The following is a 27,724-nucleotide window of genomic DNA, read 5'->3' as shown; positions in this document are numbered from 1 at the left end:
CCAACTCATGACTCCAGGGTCACATGTAGCCCGCAAACAGTTGGCTGAAATGCCCTTCAAATCCAATCTTGCCCACTTGATATAGTAACTGCAAACAATCTCTTAAGTATGTTACTCATGTGTCTTATCTATGGAAAATGCAAAATAAAGTGATTTTTAAAAATATATCCTTGCAGTGTTGTAGAATCAATATGAGTATTAATTTTTAATGTTTAATACTCAGTCTGAAAAGGCAGGTCAAGGCGGATTATAAAACTAGTAGTATGCTTGAAATCTTTTGGTAGTCCTCAGAACTTCCTCATCAAAAGATTAGGTTCTTACCTCTGCTAATCTTCTTTCTTGTAAATCCACACTTTATTCCGAGACCAGTGGGTTTTATGCATCTCTGACAGCTAGGCACTGTAGAAAGCTTCAGATGATTGAAGCCATAGTCCCTCCTCTCTGCTAGCATATCCTGGAGCATGCCCAGTAGATTCCAGTCAGTCTTCAAGCAGCCAGGAACATCTACAGAAATAATAAATAAGAGAGAGAGGGGGAAACGGGGAACTCGCCACCAAATAATTAATTCTGCTCAGAGTAAAATATGCAAAACAGCAACAATGAAAACTGTAAAACAGGTTATCATGTATTAGAACCTGAACTACAAAACAGTGCTATAGGGAGACATAGCCTACACTGTCAGAAGGAGGTGCAAACCCAGGGACCCCCCAGATATAGTGCTACATCTAGTCAGATGGTACTCTTATAAAGGCTGGCTGAAACATAAATCCAGCTTACCAGTATTTCTATGCAGATGAACAGTGAATCAGACATACTTAGGGCGGGTTCCCAGACTAAAGTTTGGATTTACAAGAAAGAAGATTAGCAGAGGTAAGAACCTAATCTTTCATTCTTGTATAATCCCACTTAATTCTGGGACCAGTGGGACGTTATAGAGCAGTCCCGAAAATTCAGGGTGGACTGATGAGCTTGCTGCCAACACTGAAGCACCAAAAGTGGCATCCCACTTGGCCGCCACACCAACCCTGTAAAACCTGGAGAAGGTGTGCAGAGAGTATCACATAGTAGCCTTGCAAATCTCATCCAGAGGCACCGCCAACAACTCGGCCGAGGAGGAGGAAACCCCCCTGGTAGAATGAGCCCCCACCCCGAGGGGGGGCTTCTCTCCTGCCACTACACAAGCTGCAGAAACGATCACTCAAATCCATCTCGAAATGGAAGCCCCAAAGGCAGGCTAGCCCTTGCGGTTAGGACCCACCACACAAACAGGTGGTCCGATGGTCCGAGACCCGAAACTGCAAAAGCTTGCGCTCATCCAGGGAATGCAGAACCTAGTCCCGGGCCTGAACCGGAAGGAACAAATGCTGAAAGGTGAACTGTTTGATTCACATATAAAACAAAAACCACTTTCGGAGGGAGGAAGGACCTATATGCAAGAGCACTCTTCCCCTTTTTATTATGGTCTATAAAAGATTAAGATAGTTATTGAATAAGTGTATATGTTTCTTATATTGATTTTCCATCTGTTTTGCCTTAAACAAGAATAATCTTATGAAATTATGTAAAAATTTAATAAAGAAAATAAAAAAAATCCTCCTGACGGCTAGTGCACCAAATTTGGAGCACCACCAAACTTCCAAATAGGTTGCCACTGTAACCTATCAACGTGCTGTGAGGCAGCACAGCTATCACCGCAATAGAACAGCCCCGAGCCGACAAGGCCGCGATCTCAAAGGCCAGATGCAAGACCAAAGAGGCCCAGGTTCTGCATTTGATTGGCCCCTAAGAGAGGGGCCGAGGGTAACAGGGTAAACTAGACCCCCCCCCGGTCTTGCTGGAGCCACACTAGGTCAGCATACCATGGTCATCTCAGCCAACAAGATCATAGTTCTAGGGTGCACTGATATACGACACATCAGACGCCCTAACATGAGCCATGTAGGGAAGGCATAAAGAAGGCCCTCCTGTGGTTAGGACTGCACCATAGCGTCCAGACCATCATTGAAGGCTTTGCCGCAGTCACCATGAGGTGCATTATGCACTCCAACACTCTCCTAGAGAGAGACACACTGTCTGGGGTCTATTGTCTGACAACTGAGAAAGACTGCCCAAATGCTGCTCACTCCTGCCATGTGCATTGCAGATAGCGCAACCGGGAGACTTTCAGTTCAGCAAAAAAGCAACTGGGACCCCTGCTCATGGAGGGGCTCCCTCGTGCCCCCCTGCCAGTTGACATAAATCACCGCCCAGGTAATATCCGAGGACACTCAGACAGTTCGATGACGGAGATGGTCCTGGAAAGGGAAAAGAAGCAGCCAAAATACCCTCGGTTCCAGGCAAATAGTCAACCCCTTGTGTCCCGAGGGCGTTCACTTTTCTCGTACCAGAGCAGACCTACAAACTGCACCCTAGTCAGAGAGACTCACATCCATTGACAGTCACCTAATCCGAATCCGGAGCATAAGGCCCCTGGCTAGCGCCAAGAGATGCAATCACCGCGTCATGCCGCTGTGCGCTGCCACCGACCAAGGTTGGGGGCAATGGGTCCCGTTGTGGATTCCATCGGGACAACAGAGCCTGTTGCAAGGGAACGCAGTTTGGCTCTGGCTAACAGAACTTAACGATTGTCTCTACCACAAGCCCCAGAACCTGGAAATGCTGCCAGGCCGTCGGGGTCTGAGTGGCCAGGAGTCCGTGATGACTGTCCAAATTTTCTGATGATGGGAGGAACACTTTGTTCTATCCCGTGAGAAAGCGAACCCCCAGGTACTCCAAATCTTGGGTGGACTTCAAGTGACTCCTTCCAGCCCAGACGCTGCAGTAAGTGGGCCACCTACGAAACCGCCTGTCTCTCCTCGACCAGAGAGGAAACTCTGAGCAACAAATCATCCAGATACGTGTGAATCAGGACACTCAAACAGCGAAGATGTGTTGCCACTACCACTGTCACCTTGGTGAAGGTCCTGGGCGCCATCACCAACCCGAAGGTAAGAGCTGCAAACTGAAAGTGCTGCTCCAGGACATGAATCCACAAAAACTTCCAGTACTCCAGAAAAATGGGAATAAACAGATTCATCTCCATGAGATCCAGAGAGGTCGGAAACTCCCCAAGTTGTTGTATCAAGTCTCATTTTTTTTTTCTTTTTACTTATCAGTCTTCTGCTTTCCCTGTGTCTCTTCTATTTTCCCTTCCTCCTCTGCATTTATCTATAACGATAATTTTTCCCTTTTATATGTTTATCTCCATTTCTCTTTTCTGACTCTCTGAAAACCCATAGTTAGATTTTGCTCTTCCTCATCCCCTTCTCTCATATCCCACTAGTTATGAATCTATTGGGTTTGTTTAATGGAGACAAAATTTTTTTCAAGCTATCTAATATGCTAACTCTGCTGTTTTAACTCATGCCTTGGATCTCCTAATATATTCAGTTACAGTGGACAATCTCTGCTGATGCACTCAACTTTACCTCTGAGCTTAGTTTCCAGGCTTGCCTTTGATAGCCATGAGACGGCATTACAGTATGTCTGGAAAGTCACTTGTTCATCATCTGTAACAGGGATATGTGCCAACATCTGTAAAGAAATGATAGGACAGATTGTACAGTACATTTACAGGAGACAATAGGCCATCAATAATGAGGCACTAGGGGGTTGATTGGTTTCTGAGTTGTGAAATTCATTACTGACAATCAGAATGCATATTTTTATTTAAATTATATTGTTTTATACTCTTGTTCAAGGCATGGTACAACAGAAATAAAATACATTAAAATCATATCTAATATACTCACTGAAGGCTCATAAATAAGCTGAGTGGGCTGAAATTAGGACACAAAGTGGTAAATTGGATTAGAAACTGGTAGTGATAAATAGGTTTTACTCAGAGGAAAAAAATATGAGTAGTAGAGTGCCTCAAGGACTGGTGCTAGAGCTGACTGGTCAAGTAGATTAGAGCTGGAATGATTCTCTCCTTTGATGATTGACAATTTAAATTTGAAGCTCAATTAAAGATTTTAGGAGTTTTGCTTAATAGCTTACTATGGGGTCCTCTTACTAAGGCACGCTAACCGATTTAGGGCCAGATTCACTAAACTGACCGCTCATGTCCCGATCGGTTTGCAAGCAGTTTGCGACCCCTAACCTTCTGGCCGATCCTGTCTGCACCCGATCCGATTCCAACATGCAAATGAGGGGAAATGCATTCCTACAGCGATCCACTAAACAAATCGATTGGGCTGGCTGATCCAAACGTGAGCGACTGCTGAGGATCAGTCGCTCACATCCTTTCTGACTGCCCTGCTTCACTGCCACCCTGAAAAAAACAATCAAAAGCATCCTGCTCTCTGCCGCCCTGCTCTGTTAGCCCAGTGCAAAGCCAGTAGCATATCAGGGAAGCCAATGCTGGCTGCATGGTCTTAGCAAGGAGGAGTAAAGGGAAGAAAAGAAGGATTCCTTCCGGCGACTGAACTCCGCTGCGAGTAACAGCACGTGTTTACAACTCACAGAAAAGAGTGCCAGTTTAAACTGAGAATGTGGTGGTTTTCTCCTCCCAAAGCAGTAAACTTATTAATGGCTAAAAGCAGGACTTCTCGGGGGCTTTTGTAGCTTTCCCCCATCTTTCTTCCTGCTACAAGGCTGGAGGGGGGCTGGCTTGTTCAAATAGCTATCCACTGGATTGCTATGCGGCAGTGTTTTCTGCAGCTGGTTTTTTTTTTTCTTTTGTTCCGTGCTGTCAGAGGGAAGTCAGGAGAGCAAACAGATGTGCAGACCATCTACAGGCAAAGAAGATGGTCTGCGCATGTGTCAGGATCGCTCTACAGCGATCTATGTAGTCACTGTGGGGGCATGACACCGATCGAGATAATTTGCATGTTGACGCTTCCTGAATTGGTCGGTTGGGATGACTTGGACACGGATAGAAAACGGATTGGAAAGGTAAGTGGGGTTTAGTGAATCTAGCCCTTAGCGTGTGCTAAATGCTAATGCGTCCACAGAATATAACGGGTGTGTTAGCATTTAGCGTGTACTAATCATTAGCAGTAAGGGAATTTTTTAAGTACCTTCTTACTTCTCATTTATAATCTTAATGTATATTTTCTTCAAACCGCTTAGAACCTAACGGATGTAGCGGTATATAAGAAATAAATTACATTACATTACATTACATTAATAAAAGAACCCCTTATTATTGAAATACAAATTTCACTTTCACTTTTAACTACAAAATCTTTTTTATTGATGAGAAATTTGCATAGAATAAAAAATTTTGAATACAAGTTTCACGTTTTATTAAAAATGTGATAAAACGCTTATATAAAAAATTTCTAATGGAAGTTCCATTATCGTTGACGTATGATGTGTTGTTTGGAACATTAATGCCCAAAAGTCCAATCAATGCAAATCAGAATAGGCTGCTTCTTGTCATGACAGGAGTTGCTATGCAGCTGATCATGAAAAACTGAAAAAATTGGGATAATATAAATTACAGTTTTTGATGGGAACCTTTATGCCAAATTTATAAATTTTAACATATGAATTCGTTAAAATTGGGACACTATAATAAATTCAAAGCAATTTGGGATCCATTAACAAAATTTTGTATGAAATGAACATACGTATTTCCCTTTGATTTCGGTTATGCACATCCAGGAAGGGTGGGTGGGAGGGTGTTGGGGGGGGGGTGTTATATATTTATTATATCATTTGATTGTATCGAGTGCTGATTATTGTAATATTTGTTTGTTAATCTGTTCCACTTAATGTTGGCTTTTGAAAACGAATAAAGATTTAAAAAAAACAACAAATTTCTAACTGATTAACAATAATTTAAAAAAATACATACTGTAACATATAGACGACAAATATTGACCACAGACAGAGTTGTGAGGGAGGATGAAGGGTAGAATTACAATTTTTTTTAAAAAAGAACATAGATGGGCTAAAACGTTAGGGAAGGGATTGAATCCTGCCTAAAATACCACTGTGTTTGAAAGAGGCAAGACAATTAGTGGTTCAGAGATTTATTTCACAACTTAAATTGTAATATGTATTATTTTGGAACTTCCAAATTACTACTGAAAAGATTGCAGATGATAAAAAATACTGCTGTTAGGTTGACTTTTTTTTTCTGCTCATCATTTTGATTTAATTACTCCTCTTTTGTGATTACACTGGTTGCAGGTGGAATTTAAAGCCTGTACTCTAGTTTATAGAATATTGTATGGTTTAGCATCATCTTATTTAGGGCTCCTTTTATCAAAGCACGCTACAGGGGTTAGTGCGTCGGACATTTCATCACGCGCTAACCCCCGCGGCAGCCTAAAATCCTAACGCCTCGTCAATGGAGGCATTAGGTACTAGCGCGGCAGGCGGTTTAACGTGCGGTATTCAGCATATTAAACCGCTAACGTGCCTTTGTAAAAGGACCCCTTAGGTTCTATTATATCTTTTTCTTCAAAAGAATTCCATAAGTCATCTAGAAATCTGTTTATTTTTCTCTTCCTAATCCAAAATTATTTCTTTCAAAAAGGGATTTTTATTCGTCTTTTTTCTATCCGGCTGTGCATATTTGGAATTCAATTCCTTTGGGGATAAGGAGGATCAGATCTTACCTTTTGTCTAGAAAAAAATGAAAGGCATATATTTTAAAGAAATACCTTGGTCACGCTATGTAAGTTTTTAGTAATTTATTAATCCAATGAGTCTTATTTCGTAATTCGCATTGAACCTTATAGTATATGCATACTATAAGGTATTGTATTGATTCTATTCAATTTGAGGAGTGCTAATGGACATTTGTGCTCACTAAATACTGAGGTCCACATGCACTAAAGTCAGTTATTGTCGCTAAACCAGTTTTGACAACTTTAGCAACGATCACATTTTGCTGTCCTGATGCACAAAATGGCTCAAAATGCCCATTTTTTGATCCGGCCATGCAAATTAGCTAAAATCCTATGCACTAACATCGCTTGGCAATGCACAAAAAATCCTCAGGGGTTTTAGCAATCCAAAAAAACACTAACATCGCTTGGTTATGCACATAAAACCCCCAAGGGTTTTAGCAATCCAAAACAAGCAACTGGTCAAGACCAGTCGCTTACCTGTCTAACTCCCTCCTGCCATGCTGACCCCACCCTCCATGTGAGAAAAAATGACAGGAGGGATGTCATCTCCCTCCTGCCAATGGAGGCTCCCCCCTAGTACCAGGCAGCCCACCCACAAACCATCCCTTACCCTCTCCTCTTCCCCCTTCCACAAAAAAAGGGCAAGAGGGATGCCCACTCCCTCCTGCCACCGGATGCTTCCCTGAACCACTCCCACACCCAATCCCCTGAACCAACCCGGTACCTTTTTCACAAGTAGGGAGCAGGAGGGATGCAGTCCCACCTGCTCCAAGGCCCGCCAGTCAAAATAGTGGGCCTTCCCCTTCCCAGTGCATGATGTGCATCTGAGCCAATCAGGTCCATAGGCTCCTCCCCATACCTCACATGATGCAGACAGAGGGCTGAACCTAAGGCCCCGATTGGCTCAGACAAGGGGAGGGGCCTTAGGCATCTGAGACAATCAGGGCCATAGGCCCCTCCCCATACATCACATGATGCATCAAGAAGAAGGCCGGCCATTTTGGATTGGTGGGCCTCGGAGCAGGTGAAACCGCATCCCTCCTGCTCCCAACTTGTTAAAAAGATACCGGGTGGGTTTAGGGGTGGAGGTGAGTTCAGGAAAGAATCTGATGGCAGAAGGGAGTGGAAGGGGGAAGAGGGTAGGGTAGAGGATGGTTCTGGAGTGGGCTGCCTGACGTGGGGGGCATCCGTTGGCAGGTGGGTCATTCGATTGCAAGAATAGCTCTACAGATATTCTTTCAGTGTTATTTCCAAAGTGCCAATTCACGTTGCAATATGAATTTTCTTTGCAATCGGGGTTCAAGGAGTCTTGCTGGAGCTTAGGCAGTTACCCTGCTCTTTTATGTAGATTATTTGTCCAGTCAAAACACTTTCTAATTCTATCCCTGAAGCAGATAAATATTGTCTCCTGAAGAAGGTGACGCTGTCGCCAGAACTGGGTCCCAGTTGGGATTTCATTTATATTTTAATGACTTCTTTTCAATAAAAGACTTGTGTTCCCACACTTGTTGTGACGTCTCCAGGGCCTCTTCTTGCTATCAATCACATTACACCACTCACCAGACTACTCTAGACACCTGCTTGCTGCTTGAGTAGGACTGGTCATACCATTTGAAGCTTTCATACAAGCAGATATGTACTGTTACAACCATATCTTTGGGGAGTGGAAGGATGTCACTGACCACTAAGGGAGTGAGAGGGTCATGCTTTCATCCCTCCAGTGGTCATTTGGTCAGTTTGGATATCTTTGTGGCACTTAGATACTTTTAAAACAGGTCTAGTTAAATGGCATTCTGGATGTCTTGGAAAAGGGGTCGATTATCCCTGCAAGACATCTAAGTGTTGAGCCCACCCAAAACACGCCTCTTACACGCCTCCTTAACATTTAGATTTCCTGGAGGGTTAATGCCCTGCAAGACATCAAAAACTTAGTTTCAAAAATTGATACCTGGACATTTTGGCAATTAAAACATCCAAATGACAGTTTATGCAATTTTCCTGGACATTTTTATTTCTTTAAAAATGAGCCCCTAAAAGTGGTTACACATGTAACTGCCAATCAGTGTCAATTAACACCAATTCCAGCCAATTATTACTACTTAATATCAATTAATAGCTAGTTTAACAATTATGCATATAACTGGCAGTATTTATAACTTGTGCCTGCAGCTAGCTTGCTAAGTGTTTAATTATACGCACAGGTTTATAACATTAAGGGGTGAGGGCTGAACATGTTAGCAAGCTCTCTGGGCCAGGGAAATACCTTCTATACTGAATTGTAATTCACCTTAAGCTTGACTTTAGAAAGGTCTTTAATCTATAACTCAAATCCTATTTTGCTTTCCACAAAATCTAAATGGGGCTAAAATTGCAGATGTACACTAGATCACTACAATAGCTGTATTTCTAAATCTTTTCTGGTTTTTTACCAGAACAAACACAGGCCAAAAAAAATCTTCTCAACTGTTTTGTAATGTACCATCAATAGCATCCTGCACCACATTAAATTGTATCTATTTAAATTGCATTGTAAGTTGCTTTGAACCCATTTAGGCATTGTGCTACTCAGAAATCTCAGACAAGATTAGAAAAGCTTTTCTAAATGTACAACATGAATACCTTTATTCACCGGATGCAAATAACTTTCAGTCAGAAATATTTCTCTTTCCTGGGACTGTGGGTGAATCAAGGTTTCAGTGAATATTCAAGATCTCAGCCAGAAACAGTAAAATGATGCTTCATAACTCTCTGACAAAATGTCAACAAAGTTCACAAAGGTTTCCAGAAATGTTGTTACTGGTGGAATCTGGGGAATAGTTATAAATTGATCCATGTGTTTTCATTAAGTCCTTGACAGTTATGGTTTCTGAAGCAAAACCGACAATATTCTGCACAACTCATACTGCGGTAGTAATGTATCAGATTGATATTCAGATGCACTTATGCAATTGGCAGTGGGTGCTGACCACAAAAGTCCTTTTATTCTTAAAATGATGACTTGCCTCATGCTTTCTTTTTATTTGGGGTTAGATTTAGATGAGGGCTGGGAGCAGAGGGTAAAGTTAAAAGGACAGTGGTGAAATTCAGTCACTGTGTGTAACAAACATTTACCTCCTTATTCTATAATTTTAGGAGCCTACATGTAAACACTATTTATACATTTGCTGGTCAATATTCAGACAGTGGAAGTCAGTGGTATTCTTTTTTACTATGCTGACCGTAATGACCTAAATTAGACCCAGATATTCAATGCCAGGTTTGCATTGGGGGTTTTGTAATCTTTTCCACCCTAATTCCAAGACCCCTCACAAACCCCAACATAACAGATCTCCTTCTTGAATATCCTAAATAAGAGACCTCCTTCCTGGCACTCCCTCTGAGAACAGACTTCCCTCAACCTGTAGCCCTGATCCCCTGGACCTACATTAAACTTTGTGGTGGTCTAGTGTGTAGGCCAGGGTAGTAGCAAACACCACTTGTTTCTACTCCTGGTGGCTCCATCTATAAAATGGCCATTTGACCTCTAGTGGTAGTTTCATGATACTACCACTAGAGGTTAGTGCTTACTTTCAAAATGACCAGTTAGTGTTGATGAATATCAGTGTCCAGCCTGCTCAGCTTAATTTAAGTGGACAAGGGCTTCTCCTATCTGTTTAAATCACTTTGAATATTGGGCTCTTAGATTTTAGAATATTAGCATTTACTTATGTGAATATAACATTTATACATGTAAATGCCAGTTGGGAGCTAAGCATCCTACAAGCTTAGCGTGCAACCGATATAATGGCAAATGGAAGAGGGATGAGCACATTGCAGAGCATAACCACTTAGGAACGTAACTTATAATATCCTATAAGTTATACATTTACACCTGCCTTTTAAACGGTGTTAGTAATAGCTCCAAAATTTGCACACGCATATGCTGACTTACACTGTGTTTTATGATGGATTCTGGGTGCCCAGATGCCATTATAGAATTCATACTCAATGCCAAGCATCTCAGCACCCAAATTTGGATGACCTTTATAGGTTTGTTCCCTGTGCCAATTCACAAATATCAGGTGTAACGTGAAAAGAATCAGAAATCTATACTGTATCGTTATATGTGGTAGTGTTTGGAGATGTGCTGCTGCTGAAAATTTGTATAACAAAATTAATTCTTCTGTTTTCTGCTTCCAGCAGAATGTTACCTCTTTCAGACCAATATTCAGTCAGAATTATTTATTTGCTGGCTGGTGGCAGTCACATAACTCTTATTCATATGCTTGTAAACACTACACAGGTAATATTAGGTGGTTTAAATTGCTAACCGGGCAGATATTATCTGTATAATTAGGGACCAGGTTAGTGGAGGAGCACAGAAAGTGCTAGAAATCATCCACTTAGCAGAATGGGATGGTACAGCCAGGAGTGAATTTATATATTCAGTGTTCTACCAATCTAGATAGTGATGCTGAACATGCAGAACTTGGATGCTATTGGCAGCAGTGCTGACTATATAAGCACTTAAAAAAAAAATAGTCCAGGGCACTTATATGAATTACTTTAGCCATTCAAAATTGATAATTATCTAAAGTTATCCATTTAAAAAGAAGGCAAGACTGGGACATCACTGAAAGTTCATTCAGCAGCAAAATTTAGTTTCTGGATAATTTAGTTTCTGGATAATTTAAGCAGTCGTAAGTCCGCTTTCATTCATTCATTTATGGTTCAATATTGAAAAAATGCTGAGCTCCTAAATTTACCCCCTCCCCCCTTTTATGAAGTCACATTAGGCTTTTTTATAGCCAGCTATGGTGGTATAAGCTCCGACGTTCACAGAATTCCTTAAAGGAAATGTCATAGCATGGATTGAATCCTTTCTTACAAACAGACTAATGAGGGTAGAATGGAAGGGGAACATAAGCAACTGAAAAAAACAAGACATAGGAGTACCAAAAAGATCAGCTTGGTTCATGGAAAAGTGGGAACCGATCTGTGATTTCTAAAAAGCATATAAAATCATCATGAAGGCTGGTGTGTGGAGTGGTTAATGACAGATACGATCAAAGAAGCACAGGCCCTGAAGTAACTAATCAGTGAAACAGTACGGCACCGCAAACATGGAACGCCCTCCCTATTACTTTACGGGAGGAGAAAGACCTTGGAAAATTTAAAACTGAGTTAAAAACTTTCCTTTTTAAAGATGCCTTTTCTACATAATTTTATACTTCATGAATTATATTTATTTGGTTAAACCTGTTTTAACTATATCCCTTTTGTATTTTCCCTCAGTGTTTCTTCTTTACTTTAAAATTATATTTCATCCCTCCTTTCCTCTTGTTTAACAATGTTCAAATTTTGAGTATTTTAGCCATTATTTAAAAATTGTATGTATTGTAATATATTGCATTGTTATTGTTTTTTGTTTTTATATTGTAAATTTTAAATGTACATCGCTTAGAATATCCGATTAAGCGATTTATCAAGTCCCCTAATAAACTTGAAACTTGAAACTTGTTATGTAACCGTCGGGCTAAAGTGCTCTTCTTATATACCCAAATACACACAATTGTTGCTTTGACAGCCTAAAATTATAATTCAATATGCAAAGAAAATAAGACCAATGATGAATGCACCACCCCAGTAAGGGCACGAAATAAATTCAAGTAAGGCTTTGGGTGTATGAGGTCTTATGAAAGTATTGGTTATATTGCATGAGTTTGCTCTCTATATTTAAGAGGTGTTTTTTGTTTTTGTTTTTTGTGAACTTTAGTTTTTCTCTGTGGAGTTTGAACACCTTAAAATCTTCCACGGAGGGAGTAAGAAACTTAGGAGTATAGCTAAACCCAAACCTAGACATGACTATACAGATCCAGTGCATCGTAAAAAACGCTTATGGCAAACTCTACTGGGTTAGGGGACTTAAACCCTACCTCACACACCAAGCAGTGTCCAATGTATACACTTCCCCCTCCGTATTCATGGTTTCCGTATCTACGGATTCACTTATTCGCAATTTTAAACCTAAAATTCATTTTTCTTTTTTCTGGCTATTTTAAGCCCCCCTTAAGCCTTACCTGGTGGTCTAGTGGATTTTTTGGGCAGAAGCGATCTTCCCACGCTCCTGCCCTGTGCAGATCGCTCACAGGAAATGGCTCAAGAGACTACGGGAGCTCAAGGCAGCCATTTCCTGTGAGTGATCCTCATGGGCAGGAGCATGGGAAGATCGCTCCTGCCTGAAAACCCGCTAGACCACCAGGTAAGGCTTAAAGGGGAAGGGGGGCTTTCAGGGCTTAAAATAGCTGGGGGAAGTGGGGGTTAGGGGCAGAACTGGCCCGAATATTAATCGCGGTTTTTTAATATTCACCCCGCAGCTGGGAAAATCACCACCCCGCTACTGAAAGCACTATACTGGCTCCCAATCGAAAGCAGGGTGAAATTTAAGATCTTGTTGCTGACACACAAAATCATTCATCTCTCAAAACCACAATATCTAGCAGACACACTACATCACCACACACCAGCACAAGCACTACCCTCGAGCCAAAACCTCCTGCTGGAAATACCCTCCTTCAGAGACATCAAATACAAAAGTGTTAGGAAAAGAATGTTCTCAGTGATGGCTCCAAGGTGGTGGAATGCCCTTCCTATGGAACTCAAATTAGAAAAGGACGCCAGAAAGTTAAAGAAAGGGATGAAGACCATCCTCTTCACAGAATACTATAGCCAATAATAAAACAAAGAGGAAATAGTTGGCTAGTTCCCACTAGGAACACCTATAGGATAAACACAGTAGGGACAAGGGATAAGATAGGGACAAGGGATAAGATAATCATAGCACAGATAACCAGATTTATCAGAAAGTTAGTACTTCCACTATTAACATAGATCACAATACAGACACTAAGGCCCTGATTCTGCAAAGTGCACCTAAAGTTAGGCGCGGTTTGGGCGTCCAAGATAGGTTTCCTTTGTAGAATCGCGCTCAATGACACTCAGCACTGTTTAGACATCCAATTTTTGAGATGTCCTTTAGAGAATCAGGTTTTAGGCGAGAGTTAGACAGCCAAACAATGTCCTTAATGTTATAATATTTTATTAATTTCGTGTTATTAGAATGGCGATTTTATGTTGTTTTTTTATTGTAATTGTGATACTGGGAGTTGGATCTGTTTAATGCTTTTATTTATTTCTCTTCCATCAGAGAGAGTGACTGGGATTCGAACCAGCAACATTAGGATAGAAGGCTGTAGGTTTAACCAGTGTACAAGCAAGTTGCATAGCGATTGTAAAACTAGGTCCTAGAGGCATTGTAAAGGAAGTCTACTTTTCAGCATAGTTTGGGCTTCAGATAGATTTGAGTTCTATGGACAGAACTTAGGCACAGTTTGGACGTCCTTAATGCAATCTGCTTAATAGCTCTCTGGGTTTTTAATTTTGCTTTATTAAGCTCAAAATACATTTAATAAGGCACCACATAAACAGGGCACATCTAAATAGATTATATTGCATGCAAAACCTTCTATTTTTTGTGGACAAACAGCAATGTTATAATTTGCTAATTAGAGGAAAACATCCATTAACTGAAGCAGAGCATATAAAAAAAACACAGCTTTATGTTTCTTGCTAAAAAGCTACCCTTTTTTCTGACTAAACAGTGCTCCAATCAGCTCATTCTTTAAAGCAAAGAAAGCACATGAAAAAAATATGTAGATTGCATACATAACTTCATTTGCAAAAGCTTAAAAACAGGAAAAAAAACAGATACAGACCATAGAATGGCTTCTACTTCATTGCAAATGGAGGTGTGCAGCTGCACAATGCTAACCTCATTGTGAGATCATCAAGATGCACCTGCAAGGTAGAATGCCACAATTAAAATATGTACTGGGATTTGACCCCATAACCTCTGGAAGATGATGAGCACAGGGCTTTTACCTGATGAGCCACAGTTGCTTCCTTTCAGTCATGGGGGTTCCTACCATGAGAGCTTAGTGATCCTAGCCATGTGAAAATACCTGACAAGAGCATAGCTCAGCAGATCCGTAAGCTATCATATCAGATGTGAGGAAGAAAGACGTTAGTGTAAGCTGCTGTGGCTCAATGGGTAAAAGCCCAGTTCCCATCTTTCAGAGGTCATAGGTTCAAATCCCAGCACATATTTTAATTGTGGTGAAGTTAACAGTCCACAAAATATATAAATATTTTTAACCCCTGAAAGTAGAATGAAGGCTTCTGGGGCGGGCCGAAGATTTAAAAGTACAGTACTGGAAGGAGGTGGGTAGGGGAATAGAGTCATAACCGACTGGTGACCGTCAGTTTTTGGGTTGGCTGAGGCCCCTGTGGCCTCCCACGTTTTGAAGCCCATGCTGCCACAGGATTAAATGACTTGCCCATGGCTACAAGGAACAGGACAGGGCATGAACCTTTAACCTTAAAGTGCTAAGGCTATAGCTCTATTAGGCCACTCTAATGAAATACTTTTTTACAGAAAGGGTCGTAGGTGCACGGAATAGTGTCCCAGTAGATGTGGTTGAGACAAAAACTGTATCTGAATTCAAGAAAGCGTGGGGACATGGGATCATTTAGGGAGAAGAGGCGATTGTGGATAGGCAGACTGGATGGGCCAGTTGGCCTTTATCTGCCATCATGTTTCTATGTTTCTGAGTAATGGACTTACTGCGCTTTCATTACTACCATAATACAATGTCGGCATACATTAGAACATTCAAATAACATGACATTAAGGAACATAAGAATTGCTGGGCACAATGGAACAGTGGTCCATTGTGCCCAGCAGTCCGCTCAAGCAGCGGCCCTTAGGTCAAAGACCTGTGCCCTATTTGAGTCTAGCCTTACCTGCGTACGTTCTGGTTCAGCAGAACTTGTCTAATCTTGTCTTGAATCCCTGGAGGGTGCTTTCCCCTATAACAGCTTCTGGAAGAGCGTTCCGGATTTCTATCACTCACTGGGTGAAGAAGAACTTCCTTACGCTTATACGGAATCTATCCCCTTTTAATTTTAGTTAGTGCCCTCTTGTTCTCTCCATCTTGGAGAGGGTGAACAATCTCTCTTTCTCTACTAAGTCTATTCCCTTCATTATCTTGAATGTTTCGATCATGTCCCCTCTCAGTCTCCTCTTTTCAAGGGAGAAGAGGCCTAGTTTCTCTAGCCTTTCACTGTATGGCAAATCCCCCAGCCCTTTAACCATTTTAGTCGCTCTTCTCTGGACCCTTTCAAGTAGTACTATGTTCTTTTTCATGTACAGCAACCAGTATTGGATGCAGTATTCCAGGTGGGGGTGCACCATGGCCCCATATAGCGATATGATAACCTTTTCCGATCTGTTTGTGATCCCCTTTTTAATCATTCCAAGCATTCTGTTCGCCCTTTTCGCCGCCATCGCATTGATAATTGTAATTCCCTTTACAAAGGACTGTGTCAAAAAGATATTAGGCGTCTCCAACTTGTCCAAAACACAGCCATTAAAATTATCACGAACTCAAAAAGATTTGATCATGTTACCCATTATTAAAGAACGCACATTGGTTACCCATTCCGCACTGAATTACATATAAAATTGCTTTATTAACTTTCAAAATTCAAAAGACTAATGCTCCCGCTTTTCTAGACAGACTTTTAATAACATATGTACCTCCAAGAACACTAAGGTCTGCTTTGCAACATAGCCTCTACGTCCCTTCATTTAAAATAATTGGCACTTGTCGAACCACCATTTTTTTCGGTCACTGCTCCTTTAATCTGGAACTCCCTCCCACTTTTTATAAGATCAGAACAAAGTTTGGATAAATTCAAGAGCAATTTAAAATGTTTTCTGTTTAAAGATGCCTATGAATGAATTTTCCAATCCTTCAGTTTTTTAAATTTTGAAGCCAACTCCCACTTATTATCCTAATGTGTTAGCCTTTTATGTTTACTTTACTTAAAAATTGTTTCTCCCCTCTTTACCTCTTGTTTACAATCGCCCTTTCCTAATCAAGTATGAAGACTGTGTCTACTACTTGTTGTTTGTTCCCCCATTTTATATTTTAACTTTTTTTTAAATTTATAACGCTTGGAATGTTATGTTAAGCGTTAAATCAAATTTTTAATAAACTATGAGTCTGTCATAGGGGATAACACTCTCCAGAGATTCAAGACAAAGTTAGACAAGTTCCTGCTGAACCAGAACGTACGAAGGTAGGGCTAGTCTCAAGTAGGGCGCTGGTCTTTGACCAAAGGACCGCCGCGTGAGCGGACTGCTGGGCACAATGGACCCAGCAGCGGAAATTCTTATGTTCTTATGCTATTTAAATGGACAGAAACAGCGCTGATTGGCTAAATAGCACTTAGCCAGCTAAATGTGAATATTCAGCACAAGATAACCAGTTATCTCCACTGAATATTCCTGTTAATGGATAAAAGTTAATTGGCTATATTACACGAAAACTGTCAAATGACAAGAAAATTCTGAAACTTAGATGCTTGTAGCTGCCCTACTGGTGCCTAAGTTAATTTAAAAATGCCATTAGAAAAGGTAAAAAAACACCAATGTTCAATCGCTTACTGGCGCCTAAATAAAAGGCGCTGAAATCTTGCCTATGTAGGCGCTTTCTGGCACCAAATGCCACTATGGGCGTGGCTAATGCCAGAAATGGCATTAAGCACCACAAAGCGCTTACATAGGCGCCGGACATGTAGGCCCGGAAAACACAGGCCTACATTTCCAGTGCCTATCTAGCCCAGTGTGCAATTATGTATACAGCACTGTCAGGTGACTGATATGTGATCGGCGGCCACTTTTTTTAGGTGGCTGCTGATAGCAGCGCTGTATACAGAATCGAATCAGGCCGCACAACTAGCAATCCTATCTTTGGCCACTCTAAACTTAAATCAGCTAGTGCTGACTATTGACTTAGGCCCTCTTTTACTAAGCCATGGTAGAGGTTTCTATCATAGCCCAGGGCACTAAATGCTCCGACACTGCTCTAACTCTCCACATGAGGAGTGTGTGGTGCAGTGGTTGGATCTACAGCCTCAGCACCCTGGGGTTGTGGGTTCAAACCCCGTGCTGCTCCTTGTGACCCTGGGCAAGTCACTTAATCTTCCATAGCCCCAGGTATGTTAGATAGATTGTGAGCCCACCGGGACAGAGAGGGAAAAATGCTTGAGTACCTGATTGTAAAAACCGCTTAGATAACCTTGATAGGCGGTATATAAAATCCTAATAAACTTGAAACTTGAAACTTGAAACTCATAGAATTCCTATGAGTGCTGGAGCAGTATTGGAGCATTTAGCGATCTGTGCTGCAGTAGAAACCTCAATCGCGGCCTAGTAAAAGGGAGGTTACACCAGTCACTGGAAATGGCCTTGCATTGACTATCCGCAGTCACATCGACCACAAGAGTTAGCCAGCCTGCCTACCATTGTCTGAATATCAGCCAGTACATATAATCAGTAAGAAAAATCCAGTTTGAGAGATTCAATTTTAACATTAATAAATTTTGCTCACTTTTAATACCAAAAAAGTTACTTTTATGTTAGCAAACAGTTGTATGCAAGCTACTTCTTTATACCAAAAGTCAAAATATAGGATTGTGAATGATCTCTCTAATTGAGTCACAGTAGAGTGTTTTAGCGCACACTGGCGAGATAAATGCTCCAACGCTCATTTAATTCCTATGAGTATTGGAGAATTTGCCTTGCCGACCTGTGCTAAAATACTCTACTGCAGCTTGATAATGGGGGAGGGGGGGTTGGGTATGTCATAGCATGAAAGGATCTTGATTATTGCATTTTATGTTGTATGTTTACCTTATTAGCAAAGGGATTTTTCGAATTAAGAAAACAGCATCGAGGAAGGTTTCCGTGCTCAACTGGGTGTAGCATAAGAAATCGGCTCCAGCATCTCTGCACCTCCGGAATTGTCACTGTGTCCAGTACAGAAAGGCAGAATCATGATTCAAAGTCATCACTGTGACAGTATCTATGAATTTAAATTAATCACTGATTTACACCAATTCATCACCCCCTCATTCCTCATGAAACATAAATGTGCATGAGGTGAATTTCAATTGAAAGGAAGCTCTGGAATAAGGGGACATAGGATGAAGGTGGAAGAGAAGAGACTAAAAAGTAACCTCAGAAAATATGTTTTTCATCAGACATGAAGTGAATGCATGGAATGGCCTCCCAGTGAAAGTGGTGGAGAGGAAAAATGAATCTGAATTTAAGAAAGCATGGAATAAGTACACTAGATTTCTAAGGCATGGCTCTATAAGGCAGACTAAATAGGCCATATGGTCTTTATTTGCCTTCATTTTTCTCTATTTCTATGAAATGGGTTTTTTGATAATTGCCCACCACATGGGTTTGACATTATGCAAGTAACAGCCACCACATACAAGGGTTCTTCAAAATGTTTCCGCACAGATTGTAAAATGGGGGTGGGGTGGTTAAAGTTAATTTGAGCTTGCAGTGGAAAAAGTCATGAAAACTTATACAATCAAGACTTTTTCGTTTATTATTCTTAATTACCTTTCAAATATTTCTATAATTGTTTTTTATACGTTGAAAGTGTATAGTAAATTGTATAGATCAGTGAAACAAACTATTTTAATGTATTTTGAACTGTATTTTTCAGACAGCAGACTGTGAAAAATGTTCAAGGGTGTGAATACTTCTACAAGACACTGTAGAAGTCAGGGATCACAGGTAGAAGCAGATGGATTCAGGATGTTGTACTCAGAAAGAGCATGATGATAATGGCGAAAATAACAAAAGAACTGATTTGGCAACAAGTGGTTAAAGGTGAGCCAGCTGATATTGTATATCTGGACTTTTATATGGCAAGTGACAAAGGCCCAGATTCACTAAAAGATAGCGATTCAATCGCTGTTGGCCAATTCCTGGCTGATTTTAAAACAGCGATTGATTCACTATCTTGTTTGCATGCAAATGATTTGCACGGAGGTGCAAATCATTTGCATGTAAACTCCCTCAGTGAGCGATTGAGTCGGGGAGAGCCCCGACAGTAATGACAGGAGACCAAAATGCATAAAATGGGTTACTTCACAATCTATCCAACCCACAATGTAATAACTTAATGAAAAAAGGGGGTTCCTATGGATAATGAAACATCAATCATTCAAGAAAATTTTCCACAAGTCAATGTGATCAGCTCATATAAATATCAATATAACATAAATTCATACAGCGACCCAATTTTTCTAATACTCTCCCAAGTAATGTGTTACACTAGGACAGGGGTAGGCAATTCTGGTCCTCGAGAGCCAGGTCAGGTTTTCAGGATATCCACAATAAATGTGCATGAGAAAGATTTTCATCTCAAGGAGGCAGTGCATACAAATCCATCTCATACATATTCATTGTGGATATCCTAAAAAACCTGACCTGGCTCCGGCTCTCGAGGACCGGAATTGCCTACCCCTGCACTAGGAGGTTGAAGTATCATAAAAGGCGATGACTCAGTAGATAGAACCTCTTATAACTTTCAAGTCCTTATCCTGGAATTAGTACTTGTCATATAATCATTTACTTTAGACCTCCTTTCCATCCTTAAATGTAAATTTCCTTTAATGTCTAGCTCAAGTGATGATCTATAGTGCCAAACATAGCACCTATGATAGCCTTTTATGATACTTCAACCTCTACTACTACTACTACTATTTATTATTTTAATAGCACTGAAAGGCGTATGCAGCGCTGTACATTTTAACATACAATAGACCACAGGTGTCAAAGTCGGTCCTCGAGGGCCAGAATCCAGTCGGGTTTTCAGGATTTCCCCAATGAATCTGCATGAGATCTATTTGCATGCACTGCTTTCAATGCATATTCATTGGGGAAATCCAGAAAACCCGACTGGATTCCGGCCCTCGAGGAGGGACTTTGACACCCCTGCAATAGACAGTCCCTGCTCAGAAGAGCTTACAATCTAATTTAGACAGGACATTTCAGGGTTGGGGAGGTTATAGTGGGTATAGGTATCTGACAGCGATGAAGGGGAGTTAAGAGATGAAGGTATTTTCAAAAAGTGGGTCTTTAGCTTGGATCTGAACACTGCCAGGGATGGAGATGTATTGATTCAGGCAACCTCCTAGTTTAACACATTACTTGGGAGAGTATTTGAAAAATTGGGGCGCTGTATGAACAGCTTGAGCAGGATGTTATTTATGTTATATTGATATTTATATGAGCTGATCATATTGACTTGTGGAAAATTTTTTTTGAATGATTGATGTTTCATTATCCATAGGAACCCCCTTTTTTCAATAAGTAGTGACAGGAGAAGCAGCCTCCTGCCACTGCTGTCAGGGCTCCTGTCAACCACCCGCAACTTATGGCAGGAAGGATACCCACAAATAGGGATGTTTTTAAAAGCTTTTTAAAACCCTGAATATTGAATGGAGATTGCAGACTGTCACAGGCATAGGCAACCCCCAGTGGATGCCCCAGAACCAGATTTGAAATAAAGCATTAATAAAACTGCAGCCATGTTTATTCCACATTATCTTGTGCCTTCGTGGCTTTATATTCTCTTTTAAAGTGGGATTGTATGAGAGGGGTAGAGAATGATGGATAATCTCATCTGCCAACGTTACAGCATCTTCATATTGGGTTACTACTAGTTTTGTTCATTGCTGATGAAATGATTTCATCTAACCAAGGGAGGGCCGTTTCTGAGCTGTGGTTTGTTGCAAAAGCAGCTGACTTTTCTCTTACGTGGGGACCTTTGACAACCTATGTTTTACCACGGATGTCGCAGCTATGACCAGAAGTGATGATTAAATATTAAAAGCTAATTTCTAAAGACTATTTGCAACATCACCTTTCCTGTTTACCTCTTCTGAGTTTTGTATTTTATGGTTCCTGCTCTCTGTGGCAACTCTGAATTTTCATGCGGACAACGCCCCCTCCCCTCCAAAGTTGGGAGTAGGAGGGGTGCTCAGTCCCTCCTGCTCCTCTGGCGATGCAATGCGGCCTTAGGATCCGCCCCATCATGTGAGAGAAGCCCAAGACACCTGAGCCACAGGGTCTTAGGCCCCTCCCCATTAATCATATGATGCGCTGGGGTGGGGCCTAAGGCCCCATTGCGTCGCCGGAGTCTGAAGGAGGGACTGAGCACCCCTCCTGCTCCCAACTTTTAAAGGTAAGAAATAGGGAGGGGAGGGGGAGTCGTCCGCATTCAGGCCCGGTGGCAGGGAGCATCCCTCCTGCCATTTGTGGGTCACGGGGGGGGAGGGGGGTATTTGACAGGTCTGCCCCTGTCTTTTATTCATTTTTTTTTTGTAATGGGCAGATATTTTGCATGTGTAACACACGCAAAATATCTGTGCCATGGAAAAAAATGAATAAAAAAGACAGGCAGACCTGTCAAAAAAAAGCGGCAGAGCAGGACAATTGGCAAGGACAGTAGCGACTGGTCCTCAGTAGTCACTTCATTTAGGATCAGCAAACCCAGTCGGTGTTCCTTCTGTTTAGTGATTTGAGGGCTTCCTACTTTGCATGCCATTTCCCCTCATTTGCATGTGCGGATCAGATCAGGAATTGATCGCACAGCTGTTTAGTGAATTGGGTTAGGAAACGGTTGTAAAACCATCGGTACACAATCAGAAAGTTTTGTGAATGTAGCCCAAAGTATTTCATAAAAGACTCCTGAGGAAATTAGAACGTCAAGGGGTAGGAGGTAATATCCTATTGTGGATTAAGAAAACAGAGTAGGGATTAAATGGTCAGTATTCTTAATGGATAGATAGTGGGGTCCTCACAGGTCTGTGCTGGGACTGCTGCTTTGTAAAATGTTTATAAATAATCTAGAAATGGGAATAACTAGTAAGAAGTAATGAAATTTGCTGATGGCGCAAAGTTATTCAAAGCTGTTAAATTGCAATAGGATTGTGAAAAATTGGAAGAGGACCTTATGAGACTGGGCATCAGACTGGCAGATTACATTTAATGTGAGCAAGTTCAAAGTGAGAAAGAGGAACCCAAACTATGGCAATGTGACCCAAGGTTCTACATTAGGAATCACCACCCAGGAAAAGGTTCTAGGTGTCTGTGTTGAAAACCTCGGCTCAGAGTGGCTAAGAAAGCAAATAGAATATTAGGAACTAGTCTTATAGCCCATTACATTAACGGGTGCTAGAATATATGTGTGTGTGTGTCTGTCTTTATTTCTTTCTCTCTCTCTCTCTCCTTAGCTGCTTTCTTTCTTTCTTTTTCCTTGGCTGTCCATCACTACCCCTTGCCTGCTCCCCCTGTCCATTCTCCCTTCCTTTTACCTCCCCTGTGTCCACCACCACCCCTTCACTGCTCTCCTTATGCAGGAGCAGCCCTTCTCCCTTTGTTTTACCTCCCCCTGTCCAGCAGCACCTCTTTCCTTCTCCCCCTATCCAGCAGTAGGCGTCCCTTCCTTTTTCTCCCCCCTCCTCCTTCTTATCCCTATGATACACTTACCTTGCTCTGCCCCTGATAAGAGGTTCCTGACAGCCGCCCAGTTGCACCCATTGGAAAAGTTCCCTCTGCCGCATGCCGCACCCCTCCTGACACGACTCCCGCTGTCTTTCTTTCTGTCTGTCTCTGTCCCTGGCCCTCTTTGTCTGTTTGTCTTTCTGTGTATCTCCCTGCCCCTGTGTCTTTCTTCTTTTCTTTCTGTCTCCCTTCCTCCCTCTGTCTGTCTGTCCAAAGCAGCATTCCCTCCCCCCACACCAGTTCCCTGTGCACCTGCCCCTGTGTCTTTCTTCTTTTCTTTCTGTCTCCCTTCCTCCCTCTGTCTGTCTGTCCAAAGCAGCATTACCTCCCCCTCCATTTCCCTCCCCCCACACCAGTTCCCTATGGAGCAGCATTAGCGTTTCCTCTACCCCCCTTTCCCTTCCCGCGGTCCCGACTTCAAACCTGGTGATTCCAGCAGGGTGTGCAGCAGTCTCCACACGCTGCTTCGGGTCCTTCTATTGCCCTGATTTACTCTGGAACGTCCCTGATGACATCATCAGAGATGCGGCAGAGCAAATCAGGGCAGTAGAAGGGCCTGAAGCAGCGTGTGAAGACTGCTGCACACGCTGCTTGAATCGCCAGGTTTATAGTCGGGCCCATGGGAAGGAAGGGGGGGGGCAAAGGACTCGGGTCCCGGGTAGCGGGGTCAGTTTAAGACCCGGGGCGGAAAGTTGCTGGGCTCCTCGGTGGGGGCGCTGAGCGGCCGCGATCCCTCTCCTCCTAGACACCCCCCCCCCCCCCCCCGCTGGAGGAACTGAAATCGGTGGCTGGCTGCGGTCCCGGCTTGTGGAGGCGATCAGCGGCTGGTGACATATAAGCGCACATGCGCACTCCTGCGGCCACAGACCTACTGATCATGGAACACGCAAATAGGAGTGGAAAACAAAAATTAGAATGTTAGAATGCCTTTGTATTGCTCCATGGTGCGACTGCACCTCAAATATTATGTGCAATTCTGGTTACCACATCTAAAAAAAAAAAAAAAAAGTTAGTGGAATTAGAAAAGGTACAGGGAAGGGCGATGAAAATAACAAAAGGGATAAGATGACTCCCCTATAGGAAAGGCTAAAGCAACTATGGCTCTTCAGCTTAGAGAGGAAAGCTGAAGGGAGATATGATGGAGGCTTATAAAATACCAAGTGGAGTGGGATTAATCACTTGTTTACTCTTTCTAAAAATACTAGGACTAAGGGACAAACAACGAAGCTACAAAGTAGTAAATTAAAAAGAAACCAGAGAGAATGTTTCTTCATTCAATATGGAATTAAACTCTGGAAGTCATTGCTGGAAAATGTGGTAAAAGCAGTTAGTTTAGCAGGGTTTAAAAAAGATTTGGATAATTTCTTAAAAGAAAAATCTGTAAGTCATTATTAAGATAGCCTTGGGAAAATCCATTGTTCTTTTCTAGGATAAGTAGCACAAAATCTGTTTTATTCTTTTGGGATCTTGCCAGGTACTTGTGACCTGGATTGGCCAATGTTGAAAGCAGAGTACTGATATGGCAGTGCTTATGTTCTTATGTAACAAAATAGTAAATACAGACCATGGAGCTATACAGACTATAAGAAAGCTAGCAAACAGCAAGCTAAAAAAACCCCATCACATTCAGGCAAGTCATTTATTCCTCCAGGACCAGAGTAATGGCAATGGAAGAGATGGTTGCTGCAATCTTGGTGATAGTGTTGTGTTTTAAGACATATGCTCCCCTCTGCCTCTGGCTATTATACTTTGAACCTTCTCTGAGATCTACCCTTTCTCTGCTGAAATTCTCTCCTATCTTCCTATACCCCAGATCTCTTATCCTTCCCTTTCTCCTATTATCTATCACTTTCCTCCCTTCTTGACACCAAATTCTAAGCTCCTTTTCCCCTCAAAAGTGCATAATAAAGCAACTGGGCATACAATAAAAAAAATGGCAGAAAAGGACCAAGTAGCAAAAAAAAAAAATAAAAAAATTTCTAAACCTAATTTAGGAGTCCTTTTCCTAAGGTGCATTAAAGGATTTAGCTCATAATAACTATCAGTGGATGCTAAATGCCGTATAGTCCATTGTATACCTATGTGCTGCATGGCAATTAACACATTAATTCATTAGTGCATGCTAAAACCATTTGGAAAAGGACCCCTTAATATGCAAATATAGACAGATTATGTAGCAATTATGTGCCACAGTTTCATCAAATTTGAAAAATTTGCCACAGAATTTTGAAAAATCTGTCGCATGAAACTGCATGATTATCCAGCAGGTGAGGTAGGCTTTATATGCATATATCTGTAAGGCAGATGTGTCAAACACAAGGACCGCGGGCCTTTTTTTTTGTGGCCTGCGGAGTCATGGTCCGGGAACTTCCCCTTCTCATGGCCCGATCCCAAGGCTCTGGGTGGTCCCCATGGCCCAACATGTCTTCCCTCTTCTCTTAGCGCCGGTCTGTCGTCGCCCTTACCTTCTGTCATGCTGAAAAATCTTCCGGCCTCGGCAGTGATTCAGCAATGTTGCCCGCGGCTCCCCTTTCTGTTTTCCGTCTGCCGTGGTCCACCCGGGCAGAAATAGGAAGTTGCGTCACTGGAGACAGACCACGACAGACGGAAAGCAGGAAGGGGAGCCGCAGGCAATGTTGCTGAATCACTGTCAAGGCCGGCAGATTTTTCAGCGTGACAGAATGTGAGGGCGAGATTGGAATGGCACAGAGAGAAGGGGAGAACATGCTGGGCCAAAAAAGCCTCCTGGACTGTTTTTGTTTTGTTTTTTTTAAGTACAAAAGGGGAAGGTATTAAAAGCAGTGCCAGATTGGGCATGGGAGAGAGCTTATGAGGCCAGAAACAGAGGAGAGAAAGAAAGATGGTGGGCAATGGTCTGAAGGGAGAGAAGTTGGACTTAGGGTGGTGTAGAGAAAGAATGAAAGAGATACTTGATGGGAGAACTGTTTGGAAGAGAAAGGGAGTAAAGGTGGACCTGGGGGGGAGGGAGGCAGGGAAGCAGGCAGGCAGGGGAAGAAATGGGATGGGGTCATTTGGGAAGAGAAAAGGAGAGAAGTTGGATCTGGGGATGGTAGGGAGAAATGTTAGGCCTGGAGGTGAAAGGGAGAGAGAGATGCAACATCTCTTTTTTTCCTTCCATCTCATCATTGTTCAGCATCATGGGGGGGAGGGAAGAACAACAACAGAAAAGATAGGGAGCAAAATGTTTGACCATGGGGATAGAGGAGGAGAGATGTGATAATGGGGAGTAGGAGAAGAGGAGGAGAAATGTGGTAATAGGGAGTAGATGGAATGAAATAAGAGGCTGGGAAAGGAGTGAGATGGGAAATGGGAGAGCTAGGGACAGAGACAATGGTGAATTGAGAGGTAGCTGAACATTTAAAAAGAAGAAGGGTGAGAGAGGGCAAGATTTGAGTGGACAGAGGCAAAAAAGTTAAGAAAGTTGAATGGGGAAAATCAATATGTTGAAGACAGGCAAAAGGAGGGAATGGAACAAGAGAGAAGAGGAGAAAAATTGAACAGCAGACACTGGAAAGAGAATTAGCAGAAGACAGACAAAAAGCAAAAAGAGAAACTGGGACCAAGATGATAGAAAAACAAAATGACCAGACAACAAAAGGTAGAAAAAAATAATTTTATTTTTTATTTTGTGATTACAATATGTCAGATTTGAAATGTGTACCCTGTCAGAGCTGGTATTAGATAGCAAGCGTAAACTAGGACCTAAAAGAGAGGAAAAGTCTTTTTTATTTATTTTGTTTACACCACAGAGCCGGCGTGGGGTTGGAGAGATTGTAACCCTATACTTCTACTACTACTATTAATAATTTCTATAGCGCTACCAGATGCACGCAGCTGCACAGACTAAATATCTTAATACAAAATTTGTCCCGTGACTTAGCCTGTGTTTTAGATTTCAGTCCCTTGAGTTTGATACCCTGCTGTAAGGGAAGGGGTAACAGATTAAATGCTAAACCAGTAGAAGAAGTAAGGTTATCAGATGTCCGATTTACCCGGACATATACTCTTTTTAGAGGACATGTTTGGGCGTCTGGACAGCTTTTCAAAACCCGTCACTTTGTCCGGGTTCTGAAAAGCTTCCACCTTGGGACCACGTCAGGAGGGCATCCGCACATGCCCTCTTGACGCGGTCCCAAGGATGAGAACAGGCTGAGGGGGGGGGGGGCGAGGCTGGGGCAGACTTGGCTGCAACAGGGCAGGGCTGGGTGGAACTGGGTGGGCTTGGGGGCAGGGCTATGGGTCCAGATTTTAAAATCTGGTAACCCTACGTAGAAGCAATTTACAGATAATGCTTTTGAAAGCAGTCAACTTAGAAGGTCATATTCAGCGACTAAATTATTTTTATTGACTATATTTTCCCCATGGTAAAAGATGTACAAGGAACTATTACAGATTATAGCGAGGATGAAGCTGAGTGCCAGGAGGGGTGATTGCTATTTCTGATGTTTTAGAAAATGCCTGTAATTAAACTGTCTGGGAAACCCTATATAGCTAAGCTAATCAAATTGTTGCAGAGAGGAATGGATAGAAATAAATCACTTTTTTATATACAGTAGTCTGCTGTTAATTGTGAAAATGAATGTAATGTGTTTCAGCTGTG

General features: G+C 42.0%; 1 protein-coding gene across 1 annotated transcript in view; it reads right to left on the bottom strand.

The window, feature by feature from the left end:
• LOC117360896 overlaps positions 1 to 27,724 on the bottom strand; it is a 129,706-nt gene that overhangs the window by 64,814 nt on the left and 37,168 nt on the right. The window contains exons 3-4 of the mRNA XM_033945533.1: positions 18,424 to 18,539; positions 3,468 to 3,573 (exon numbers count right to left, since the gene is read on the bottom strand). Of these exons, the coding sequence (XP_033801424.1) occupies positions 3,468 to 3,573; positions 18,424 to 18,539 (222 nt within the window). The remainder of the gene's footprint in view (positions 1 to 3,467; positions 3,574 to 18,423; positions 18,540 to 27,724) is intronic.

Source organism: Geotrypetes seraphini, chromosome 1 (genome assembly GCF_902459505.1).
Source record: "Geotrypetes seraphini chromosome 1, aGeoSer1.1, whole genome shotgun sequence".
NCBI lineage: Eukaryota > Metazoa > Chordata > Amphibia > Gymnophiona > Dermophiidae > Geotrypetes > Geotrypetes seraphini.
The sequence above is the reverse complement of the archived record's forward strand: the minus strand, read 5'-3'. Positions and strand labels throughout refer to the sequence as shown.